The sequence below is a fragment of the Bos javanicus genome, chromosome 7 (genome assembly GCF_032452875.1).
Source record: "Bos javanicus breed banteng chromosome 7, ARS-OSU_banteng_1.0, whole genome shotgun sequence".
Taxonomy (NCBI): Eukaryota; Metazoa; Chordata; class Mammalia; order Artiodactyla; family Bovidae; genus Bos; species Bos javanicus.
Window position 1 is genome coordinate 56,927,050 of NC_083874.1, and position 13,343 is coordinate 56,940,392.

The 13,343-nt window shown below is 43.5% G+C and overlaps 1 protein-coding gene across 2 annotated transcripts in view; it reads right to left on the reverse strand.

The window, feature by feature from the left end:
* Positions 1 to 13,036, reverse strand: part of LARS1 (leucyl-tRNA synthetase 1) — a 70,573-nt gene extending 57,537 nt beyond the window's left edge. The window contains exon 1 of one of the 2 annotated variants that reach the window (XM_061423860.1): positions 12,854 to 13,036. In XM_061423860.1, the coding sequence (XP_061279844.1) occupies positions 12,854 to 12,859 (6 nt within the window). In that variant the 5' untranslated portion in view covers positions 12,860 to 13,036. The remainder of the gene's footprint in view (positions 1 to 12,853) is intronic. The other variant, XM_061423861.1, reaches the window with a different exon arrangement.
* Positions 13,037 to 13,343: the final 307 nt, after the last annotated feature.

Genomic DNA, 13,343 nt, shown 5'->3' on the forward strand with positions numbered 1-13,343 from the left:
TTAAGAAATACATCTGGTCTTTGTCCTGTGTTCCTGGCCAGAGCTCCTAAACCCTCGGAATTTCCTGAGTGATGGGCGTATCTTTCGCTATTCCTAACGAGCCGCTTTTGATCAACCTGAGTTTGTGCTAATGGGGTGACTGAGACCCTAAGATAGCCTTAGGATGGGGCTGATCATCAAAAAGATCAAGTAGTTAGAGGGTTAGAAATTCAGGCTACTGATCTTTAAGAAGGGGAAGCGGAAGAGGGTGCTGAAGATTAAGATCTATAAAAACTCTTCAATGGGGAGACTCATCTCTCTGGATGGTGAACGTGTCGAGGTATTGGGAGAGTGGCCGCCTGAAGAGGACATGGAAGCTCTTTGAATTCTCTGTCCCCACCCACACCTTGCCCTCCAACTCTCTTCCATTTGGTTGTTTCTGAGTCATATCCGTTATAATAAATCAGTAAATATTAAAAAAAAAAACAAAATGGCAAGCATGCCTTCAGCATATTGGATCTTACCTGGCAACATTCCCATCATTCCTTATGCCACCCTTGGATGAAAATAAACAGGAAAAATACACATGATCACTCCAACTCTGAAAAGCAAGGGCTATCACTTCCCTCTCAGTTTGTGACTCTGTGAAAAAGAATTAGCTGCTAAAAGCAGGTGTGCTGAAGAGCACAGCACTCATGCAACTGCCAAGTGTGAAAGCTGGATACCATACTTTTCGTTTTGAAAACAACATTAGTGTCTAGAATTTTATTTTCTTATACAAAATTATCTGAACCAAAATTAGATTTTCATCCCCTTCTTATATGCTAATGTTTCCAGATTCTGCATCATTTTTAAATGGGAAAATACCTGGGCTCTACTACTAGGCAGGTAACCTTGCCAAGTCATGTCACGTCTCCCTCTGTACTTCCACCCAACAACTCAAAACATGCTTTCTACTCGAATCACAGATATGCTGCTATTTTTAGACAGCTATTTTTTAAAATGGTTACATAAATTTGAAGTAATGATGCAAACAGTACTTCTGTGCAATTAAAAAAAAGTATTACTATTTCTTCAATAACTATCTTAAATATACCTTCTGTATTGTATGATAAAAATAAAAGTATTAAAATTAGGTAAGATTCAGTATAAATCTACCATAAATTTGTCAACTCTGTTTTACTATTTTCAACTTTATATATATATATATATTTTTTTTCTTTTTTTTCATTTGGCTGTGCTTCACTGCCTATAGGATCTCAGTTCCCTGACCAGGGATGAAACCTCAGCCCTCGGAACTGAAAGCACAGAGTCCTAACCACTGGACCACCAGGGAATTTCCTCAGTTTTCTATATTTTAAATCAAAGGATGGTTTATTATTCCTTTTTATTTTTTAAGTAAGTTTAAGACAGGAGAGGACAAGCAACAGAAAAGATGAAACGTCAAATTACTAGGAGGAGGTACAGTGATGGATTAAAAGGACCTTGCCACAAACGCAAAAAGGAAGTAAGAAACAATTCCACACTTGAAACATCATGGACATAAGTTTCTCTAATAACCAAAGGAAAATAAAAATAAGTAAATTTTTTATTTCTATAAATCCTGACCAGATCATAACTGCCATGCGTGGAAATTATATCAAAATACAAATATGATCAATGCAATTCCTTTTCAGAGGTTCTCTACTGCTCTCTGGACAAAGTCCACACTCTTAACCCTGGCACTTAAGGCCCTTCTTATCTCATCCTTGCCAGGCCCCTTCTTCTCCCCTCTCATCATCACTCCAGGCCTGTCAAGCCACCTGCACTTTTCCAAATGTGTCACGCTTCCTCCGTCCCCGCTGGGCCTTTGTTCAAGCTATTCTCTCCACCCTCATATCCCACCAATCTTTTTTGCCTAGCTAGCTCATCCTTCAGTTCTCAGCTAATCACCTACTTTGATTCCCCAAGAGTGGATCAAGTACTATTCTTAATATGTCCCTACCTATCAGTATTACCTCTATGATAGCATTCATCACACAGTATCAGTATCTATCATCCACAGGACTGTAAGTTTATTCACAGCGGGGACTGTGTCTCATTTCTCATTATATCCTCAACATCTAAGCTTATATTTTGTTTGTTCAATCACCCATCGGGTCTGACTCTTTACAACCCCATGGACTACAGCACACCAGGTCTCCCTGTCCCTTACCATCTCCCGAAGTTTGCCCAAGTTCATGCCCATCCAGCCATCTCATCCTCTGATGCCCTCTTCTTCTGCCCTCAATCTTGCACAGCATCAGGGACTTTTCCAATGAGTCATTGTTTGTATCAGATGACCAAAATACTGGAGTTTCAGCTTCAGCATCAGTGCTTCCAATAAATATTCAGGACTGATATCCTTTAGGATTGACTGGTTTGATCTCCCTGCTGTCCAAGGGGCTCTCAGGAGTCTTCTCCAGCACCATGGATCGAAGGCATCAATTCTTTGGTGTTCCACCTTCTTCACAGTCCAGCTCTCACAACTGTGGGGGTTCCCATGTGGCTCAGATGGTAAAGAATCTGCCTGTAGTGCAGGACTCCAGGGTTCAATCCCTGGGTTGGAAAGATCCCTTGGAGAAGGGAATGGAATCCACTCCAGTATTTTTGCCTGGAAAATTCCATGGACAGAAGAGTCTGGTGGGCTACAGTCCATGGGGTTGCAAAGAGTCGGACACGACTGAGTGACTAACACTTCACTTCACTTCCACAACTGTACATGACCACTGGGAAAACAACAGCCTTGACTGTACGGACCTTTGTCAGCAGAGTATGTCCCTGCTTTTCAACACACAGTCTAGGTATGAAGAAGGCAATGGCACCCACTCCAGTACTCTTGCCTGGACAACCCCATGGACGGAGGAGCCTGGTAGGCTGCACTCCATGGGGTCACTGAGGGCCAGACTGAGTGACTTCACTTTCACTTTTCACTTTCATGCATTGGAGAAGGAAATGGCAACCCACTCCAGTGTTCTTGCCTGGAGAATCCCAGGGACGGGGGAGCCTGGTGGGCTGCCGTCTATGGGTCGCACAGAGTTGGACACGACTGAAGTGACTTAGCAGCAGGTTTGTTACAGCTTTCCTGCCAAGAAGCAAACGTCTTCTGATTTCATAGCTACAGTCACCATCCACAGTGACTTTAGAGCCCAAGAAGAGGAAATCTGTCACTACTTCCACCTTTTCCCCCTCTATTTGCCATGAAGTAATGAGCTTATAGCAGGCTCGCAAGTATCCGTCAAAAATTTAAAGATTTAAAAAGAGAAGTGAGGAAAAAAAGAGAGAGAGAGAAGTGAAGAACTTCTCTGGTGGCCCAGTGGTTAATATGCTGCACTCCCGATGCAGGTGGCGAGTGCTCCATCCCTCGTCAGGGAACTAGACCCACATGCCAAAACAAAGATCCAGAACAACCAAATAAATAAAATACAATAAAACAAAAGGAGAAGTGAGCAACACACTGCCACCTTTTGCATATTGTGGCCATAGAAAATAACAGAGACCTGGGTTGCATATTTGAATCAAGATGCTAAACAATCTGAACTCTTTCCTAAGAATTTCCATAAAATTAAGTGTGCATGTATAACACAGTTGGAAATTTCCTTTTCCAAGAAAGAATAAGGGCCTCCATGGATTCACTGTTTTCTGAAGGACTTCTAAAAGACTTCATCTAGACCTCAGCTCCTTTGCCCGTCTTACTGCAAAATCCTCTTTTTAACAAGTAACCTATAAGTCTCTATTCCTATACATGCTGATCAATTTTCAATTCTAACATACAAGGACTATCATTTGAAAAAAAGCTATGGCAGAGATGGCAGTTTGCCTATGCGATATCCATTCCTTCCCATTCTTCTTCAGCAACAGAAGCCTAGTCTTATTTAGGGTAGTGCATCAGAGGCTTTCCTAGTGGCTCAGATGGTAAAGAATCTGCCTGCAATGCAGGAGACCCAGGTTCAATCCCTGGGTCGGGATGATTCCCTGGAGAAGGAAATGGCAACCCACTCCAGTATTCTTGCCTGGAGAATCCCATGGACAGGGGAGCCTGGTGGGCTACAGTCCCATGGACAAAGGAGTCTGGTGGGCTACCATCTGTGGGATCACAAAGAGTCGGACACGACTGAGTGACTAACATCAGAGGCTGTTAAGCATATGGTTCCAGGAGAATTCAGATAGGAACAATGCTTCTGGGTTCTGCCAAAGCTGTTTTGAGCAAAAGAAAGTAAATCACTTCCGCCCAGCCCTTAAAACAGCCTGTATAACTCCTAGCAGCCACTTAACCTACAGATGGAACAGGCACACTGCTTAGGGCCCATAATGCTTCTAGGGGCTCATCAAAACATTTTAGTATCTTTTAAAATCAGGAGAAAAAACAAATTTTTGGATAGAAGAAAACTCTTTAATATGTAATATTCATATGTGTCTTCATACCAAAACAACTGTCAAATATAACTTCTAATTTTTTTTTTCTTTTTACAAAGGATCAGATCAGATCAGTCCCTCAGTCGTGTCCGACCCTTTGCGACCCCATGAATCGCCTCACGCCAGGCCTCCCAGTCCATCACCAACTCCTGGAGTTCACTCAGACTCACGTCCATCGAGTCAGTGATGCCATCCAGCCATCTCATCCTCTGTCATCCCCTTCTCCTCCTGCCCCCAATCCCTCCCAGCATCAGAGTCTTTTCCAATGAGTCAACTCTTCGCATGAGGTGGCCAAAGTACTGGAGTTTCAGCTTGAGCATCATTCCTTCCCAAGAAATCCCAGGGCTGATCTCCTTCAGAATGGACTGGTTGGATCTCCTTGCAGTCCAAGGGACTCTCAAGAGTCTTCTCCAACACCACAGTTCAAAAGCATCAATTCTTTGGCGCTCAGCCTTCTTCACAGTCCAACTCTCACATCCATACATGACCACAGGAAAAACCATAGCTTGACTAGACGAATCTTTGTTGGCAAAGTAATGTCTCTGCTTTTGAATATGCTCTCTAGGTTGGTCATAACTTTCCTTCCAAGGACTAAGCATCTTTTAATTTCATGGCTGCAGTCACCATCTGCAGTGATTTTGGAGCCCCCCAAAAATAAAGTCTGACACTGTTTCCACTGTTTCCCCATCTATTTCCCATGAAGTGATGGGACCGGAAGCCATGATCTTCGTTTTCTGAATGTTGAGCTTTAAGCCAACTTTTTCACTCTCCACTTTCACTTGCATCAAGAGGCTTTTGAGTTCCTCTTCACTTTCTGCCATAAGGGTGATGTCATCTGCATATCTGAGGTTATTGAGATTTCTCCCGGCAATCTTGATTCCAGCTTGTGTTTCTTCCAGTCCAGCGTTTCTCATGATGTACTCTGCATATAAGTTAAATAAACAGGGTGACAATATACAGCTTTGACGTATTCCTTTTCCTATTTGGAACCAGTTTGTTGTTCCATGTCCAGTTCTAACTGTGGCTTCCTGACCTGCATACAAATTTCTCAAGAGGCAGGTCAGGTGGTCTGGTATTCCCATCTCTTTCAGAATTTCCCACAGTTTATTGTGATCCACACAGTCAAAAGCTTTGGCATAGTCAATAAAGCAGAAATAGATGTTTTTCTGGAACTCTCTTGCTTTTTCCATGATCCAGTGGATGTTGGCAATTTGATCTCTGGTTCCTCTGCCTTTTCTAAAACGAGCTTGAACATCAGGAAGTTCATGGTTCACGTATTGCTGAGGCCTGGCTTGGAGAATTTTGAGCATTACTTTACCAGCGTGTGAGATGAGTGCAATTGTGCGGTAGTTTGAGCATTCTTTGGCATTGCCTTTCTTTGGGATTGGAATGAAAACTGACCTTTTCCAGTCCTGTGGCCACTGCTGAGTTTTCCAAATTTGCTGGCATACTGAGTGCAGCACTTTCACAGCATCATCTTTCAGGATTTGGAATAGCTCAATTGGAATTCCATCACCTCCACTAGCTTTGTTCGTAGTGATGCTTTCTAAGGCCCACTTGACTTCACATTCCAGGATGTCTGGCTCTAAATGAGTGATCACACCATCGTGATTATCTGGGTCGTGAAGATCTTTTTTGTACAGTTCTTCTGTGTATTCTTGCCATCTCTTCTCAGTATCTTCTGCTTCTGTCAGGTGCATACCATTTCTGTCCTTTATCTAGCCCATCTTTGCATGAAATTTTCCTTTGGTATCTCTGATTTTCTTGAAGAGATCTCTAGTCTTTCCCATTCTGTTGTTTTCCTCTATTTCTTTGCATTGATCGCTGAAGAAGGCTTTCTTATCTCTTCCTGCTATTCTTTGGAACTCTGCATTCAGATGTTTATATCTTTCCTTTTCTCCTTTGCTTTTCGCTTCTCTTCTTTTCACAGGTATTTGTAAGGCCTCCCCAGACAGCCATTTTGCTTTTTTGCATTTCTTTTCCATGAAGCGGTTCACAAAGGAAAAGTATCTAAGACCCCATGAAGCCTAGTTGTACTTTCTATGCTAGGGTTATGGGTCATATGAAATCCCAGTATATCATTACTAAATTCCTCTCTCCTTAAATCAACTTGAGTTGGCTTCCACTGCATGCAACCGAATAATTCCTGACATTTACCCAACTGGGTTGTGAACTTCTGGCAGACAGCGTCTTATAGAACTTTTATGCTCAGCTCAGCACCACATACAATGCTAACAGACACCGAAGTCACATGACAAATATTTTTTGCCTAAAAATGACCATGTCACCCACTTTAAAGAAGGACATGAAAGCAATAGTCTTCACAAATTGCTTAGTACTGTTTCTTTTCACTGTACTGAGGATGCTGAATGCAGGAAAGCTCTTCTTTGAGGTCTCTGCTTTTCAGAAAACCTTGTTTCTCAAAACCTCCAAGGTCAATTGTAATGAAATCTGATATCGGCCCCATCACCAACTTGCTGTATTACTTTGAGCAAGTCACTTGATCAAGCTGAGTCTGTTTCTTCATTGGTTACTCAACTAAACAACCAGGGGTTTTTTGGTTTTGTTTGGGGTTTTTTTGGCCATGCTGCGCAGCCTGTGGGATTTTAGTTCCCTAACCAGGGATCGAACTCTTGTCCCCTGCACTGAAAGCACAGAGTCCTAACCATTGGACCATCAGGGAATTTCCAACAATTGGCTATTTAATGAGAGCAAAGTTCCTAAACTTCAGCTCTATTGACATTTGGGGCCAAATAATTCTGTTTTCAGGGACTGGCATGTGCACTACCAGATATTTAGGAACACCCCTAGCTTCTACCCACTAGCTGCCAGTAGCATACCTCCAACTGTCCTGTTCTAGAGTCTCCAGACCAACTGTTCTCTGTGGGACAAAGTCACCCCCAGTAAAGAACCACTGAACTAGATAATAAACTTTGTCATATATGTATGCTGCTAAGTCGCTTCAGTCGTGTCCGACTCTGTGCGACCCCATAGACGGCAGCTCACCAGGCTCCCCTGTCCCTGGGATTCTCCAGGCAAGAACACTGGAGTGGGTTGCCATTTCCTTCTCCAATGCATGAAAGTGAAAAGTGAAAGTGAAGTCGCTCAGTAGTGTCCTATTCTTCGCGACCCCATGGACTGCAGCCTACCAGGCTCCTCCACCCATGGGATTCTCCAGGCAAGAGTACTGGAGTGGGGTGCCATTGCCTTCTCCAGTCATATATGTATAGCACTGTACAGTTATTAAAACATTTATGCACATTGGAAGGTCTGATGCTGAAGCTGAAACTCCAATACTTTGGCCACCTCATGCAAAGAGTTTACTCATTGGAAAAGACGCTGATGCTGGGAGGGATTGGGGGCAGGAGGAGAAGGGGACGACAGAGCATGAAATGGCTGGATGGCACCACGGACTCTATGGACATGAGTTTGGGTAAACTCCGGGAGTTGGCGAGGGACAGGGAGGCCTAGTGTGCTGAGATTCATGGGGTCACAAAGAGTCAGACACGACTGAGCGACTGAACTGACCTGACCTGACCTGAACCCTAACTTCTTTGATTTTAACCACAACCCTAAGAGATGGGCAACAATCACCCTAAGGGGAAGGAAATGGCAACCCACTCCAGTGTTCTTGCTTGGAGAATCCCAGGGATGGGGGAGCCTGGTGGGCTACCGTCTATGGGGTCGCACAGAGTCGGACACGACTGAAGCGACTTAGCAGCAGCAGTGACTATATAACATCCAGCTGAAGACTAGCAGGGGGTACTCTTTCTGCTCCCTTCTGATGCCTATGTCAGAAGCTTTCTCTGTCTCCTTTATACTTTAATAAAACTTTATTACACACACACACACAAAAACAATCACCCTAAGAAATGGGCAGACCAGGTATTACTATTTCAACGATGACGAATCTGAAGCTCAGAGATCATTATGCCAGCAAATGATCAGACTGGACAAAAACTCTCATCTTCTCACTTATATTTCCACTTTCTCTTAGTACTCTGGCCATATCCTAGCGCCACTGGTTATAGAACCTAAACAAGATCCTTAACCTCTTTAAGCCTCCATTTGTCTATCTATAAAATGAGATTAATAGGTAATAATTATATCTACCTTCTACTATTACTATGAGGATTAAAAGATATAATACACATGAAGGACTTAGTATAGCACCAGTGCGCGTGCACACTAAGTAGCTTCAGTGTGTCAGACTCTGTGTGACCCTATGGACTCTACAGCCTGCCAGGCTCCTCTGTCTATGGGATTATTCTGGCAAGAATACTGGAATGGGTTTCCATGCCCTCCTCCAGAGGATCTTTGGAACCCAGGGATCGAAGCCACGTCTCTCTACATCTACCTGCATTGGCAGATGGGTTCTTCACCATTTAGTGCGAATTAGGAAGCCCAGCATAGTACCAGAGTGGAGAGTGAATTCATTCAGTCACGTCCGACTATTTGCAACCCCGTGGACTGTAGCGTACCATGCTCCTCCATCCGTGGGAGCCTCCAGGCAAGAGTACTGGAGTGGGTTGCCACTGCCTTCTCCAGAGGATCTTCCTGACCCAGGGATCGAACCTGGGTCTCCCACTTTGTAGGCAGACGCTTTACCGTCTGAGCCACCAGGGAAGTCCTAGCATACTACCAGACCTATGGTAAATGCCCAATAATGCTAACCATTATCACAGAGAGACAACTGGACATCATATACTTCTTGTTGCGTGTCAAAATGGCATTGTGGTTATCTCTTAAGAGAATTTTTCATTATATTTTTAAAAACTTACTAAAATATGTATGGATGAAATCATACAGTGCCTTAAATTTGCTTAAAATGAATCTTAAGACGGGGAAGTGGACGTTCTGGGGAAGATAAAACAGAAACAAGACTGGCCCTAAACTGTCAATTACTAAAGTTGGGTGATGGGTACATGGAAATACATAATACTATTATTATCTCTACTTTGTTCACTATTTAAATTTTCCAAATGAAAAGTTTAAAAATAATTTCAAAGTTGACATTATCTTTATTACATCACATCCCCATGTAACTAAAAGGGATTAAAACTTTCAAAAGTTCTATAAAATAAATACTTCTATGATATGAAGAAAATTATATTGCTTACTCTTCACCATTCAATTATAAAGTAAAAACTAATTTTACATCCATGCTACTCCATGTTTATTATCTTATACACTCTACTATTATAAGGGTTCTATCAGAGTTAGAAAACTTTCATTATAGGAGTGAGCTTGCAAAAGAAATTTCCGCATTAGTTTACAACTGTGATAGTACAATGATTAAGAGAATGAGCTCCAGAATGGAACCAAACGATTTAAAATTCTACTTCTTAATAGATCTGATCTCACTTTCTCTATTCTATTCAGGAACATGACTTCTCTCTTCTATATCCATTTTCCCTTTCTACAGGACAATTTCCATAAGCAAACAAGCACAATATAATTTCTCCTGTCCTCAAAAAAAAGAAAATCTCTTTTAATCTTCATCTATTACCCCATTTTTTTTGGTCTCTATAAATTCTTCAGAAGAGGTCTATACTCATCATCTCCACTCCCTTTCTTTCCATTCTTTTCAAAAAAGCTTTGCATTTTTTATTGGAATACAGTCAATTAACAATGTTGTAACAGTTTCAACTGTAGAGCAAAGGGACTCATACATATTCATCTATCTATTCATATTTCATGCAAAAATGGGCTCCATAAAGGACAGAAATGGTATGGACCTAACAAAAGCAGAAGATATTAAGAAGAGATGGCAAGAATACACAGAAGAACTGTACAAAAAAGATCTTCACGACCCAGATAATCACGATGGTGTGATCATTCATCTACAGCCAGACATCCTGGAATGTGAAGTCAAGTGGGCCTTAGAAAGCATCACTACGAACAAAGCTAGTGGAGGTGATGGAATTCCAGTTGAGCTATTTCAAATCCTGAAAGATGATGCTGTGAAAGTGCTGCACTCAGTATGCCAGCAAATTTGGAAAACTCAGCAGTGGCCACAGGACTGGAAAAGGTCAGTTTTCATTCCAATCCCAAAGAAAGGCAATGCCAAAGAATGCTCAAACTACCGCACAATTGCACTCATCTCACACGCTAGTAAAGTAATGCTCAAAATTCTCCAAGCCAGGCCTCAGCAATCTGTGAACCGTGAACTTCCTGATGTTCAAGCTGGTTTTAGAAAAGGAAGAGGAACCAGAGATCAAATTGCCAACATCCGCTGGATCATGGAAAAAGCAAGAGAGTTCCAGAAAAACATCTATTTCTGCTTTATTGACTATGCCAAAGCTTTTGACTGTGTGGATCACAATAAACTGTGGGAAATTCTGAAAGAGATGGGAATACCAGACCACCTGATCTGCCTCTTGAGAAATTTGTATGCAGGTCAGGAAGCAACAGTTAGAACTGGGCATGGAACAACAGACTGGTTCCAAATAGGAAAAGGAGTACGTCAAGGCTGTATATTGTCACCCTGTTTATTTAACTTATATGCAGAGTAAGTACATCAGGAGAAACGCTGGACTGGAAGAAACACAAGCTGGAATCAAGATTGCCGGGAGAAATCTCAATAACCTCAGATATGCAGATGACACCACCCTTATGGCAGAAAGTGAAGAGGAACTAAGAAGCCTCTTGATGAAGGTGAAAGTGGAGAGTGAAAAAGTTGGCTTAAAGCTCAACATTCAGAAAACGAAGATCATGGCATCTGGTCCCATCACTTCATGGGAAATAGATGGGGAAACAGTGGAAACAGTGTCAGTCTTTATTTTTCTGGGCTCCAAAATCACTACAGATGGTGATTGCGGCCATGAAATTAAAAGATGCTTACTCCTTGGAAGGAAAGTTATGACCAACCTAGAGAGCATATTCAAAAGCAGAGACATTACTTTGCCAACAAAGGTTCATCTAGTCAAGCTATGGTTTTTCCTGTGGTCATGTATGGATGTGAGAGTTGGACTGTGAAGAAGGCTGAGCGCCAAAGAATTGATGTTTTTGAACTGTGGTGTTGGAGAAGACTCTTGAGAGTCCCTTGGACTGCAAGGAGATCCAACCAGTCCATTCTGAAGGAGATCAGCCCTGGGATTTCTTGGGAAGGGATGATGCTAAAGCTGAAACTCCAGTACTTTGGCCACCTCATGCGAAGAGTTGACTCATTGGAAAAGACTCTGATGCTGGGAGGGATTGGGGGCAGGAGGAGAAGGGGATGACAGAGGATGAGATGGCTGGATGGCATCACTGACTCGATGGACGTGAGTCTGAGTGAACTCCAGGAGTTGGTGATGGACTGGGAGGCCTGGCGTGAGGCGATTCATGGGGTCGCAAAGTGTCGGACACGACTGAGGGGCTGATCTGATCTGATCTGTATCTCCCCCAAATTCCACTCCCATCCAGGCTGCCAGGTAACACTGAGCAGAGTTGCCTATGCTGTACAGTAGGACCTTGCTCGTTATCCATTTTAAATACAGCAGTGTGAATATGGATCCCAAACTCCCTTCTGCCTGGCAACGCTAAGTTCCCATTCATTCAGTCAGGACCTACAAGGCTTTACATGAACTACATCCAATCATCGGACAACCACCACCACCACCACCACCAGCACACAAACACCATCAGCATCATCACCATCTCCCCTGGAAGACCCCACCACCACCTTTGAAACATACAGTTCTCCTTGTTTTTCACTCACACGGTTGACTCTGTTCGGAAATCTTTTCCTTCATATAACTGCATGGCTTGCTCTCCTACCTCCCTTTTGCCACATTGTCACCTTGGCAAACGGAGAAGAGGATGGCACCCCACTCCAGTACTCTTGCCTGGAAAATCCCATGGAAGGGGGAGCCTTGTGGGCTGCAGTCCATGGGGTCGCGAAGAGTTGGACACGACTGACGCGACTTAGCAGCAGCAGCAGCAGCAGCAGCAGTACCTTGGCACAGACACTCTTGATCCTCTTTGCTGATCTGTTCTTGTTTATAGCACTTACCGGCACCTGACATTTTACCGCATACTTTAAAATGTAGCGCGCACACACGTAAACACCATGAATACAGAAACGTTTGTCTATTTTACAAAGAAGGCGCTCAACAACTTGTGTTGGAAGGAGGAATCAATGTTACATACTCTTTCTACAAATCAGCTTTTAGAAACTTTGGTGAAATAACACACGTGACATGAAGTAATCTGTAAAGTTAAAGATACCAGGGCCTGGCTCATCAGCCAGCACGAAAAGGCAAATCCTCACAACAGCCAAGCCTTAAACGTGAGAGGCAACCCGCACCCCCCCCGCCCCCCCCACCACCCGCCTTTCTTTAGAAAATGATTTTTCCCTTCAGGACAGTGGCTACCACATGGAGCCCCAACTCTGGAGAGAGCAGACAGACGGGTTCCAAGCCCCAGCCAAGCGAACTTTCTTCCCGCCAAAACTCACCGCCATGGCGCCGCCCAGCAGACTGTGCAAATCCACGACACTGACCTCGGTGATCCCCCCAAAGGAGTGGTTACTATCTTTCCCCTCCCTCTCGGGACTGCCAGGCCTAACACGACACTAAAGCACACACTGCACGCCTGCTGAGGTAATCTCTGGCGCACTACCTCCGGGGGTATATCCTGGCCTTCGGGGAATTGTAGTTCTCAGACGCCTAAAACCTACGTCCTGCAGGCATATACTGACTACATTTCCCAGAGAACAATAGCTTACCGGAAGTCTAATCGATAAGCCACTCAAAGGGGCGCCGGTAGTGACGTCATGAAAAGTTGCCCTACAAAGTCCTAACTACAAAGCCCATGATGCAGTTCAGGCCACTGATGCCGCGAGCGCGCTATGACTCACCTAGGGTTTCCGGGCCTTCAACCTTTTCAACCTACACAGCTGGGTTGGGTGTCTTGTCAGGATGCCAGGAAGCAAAGTGTATTCGTCT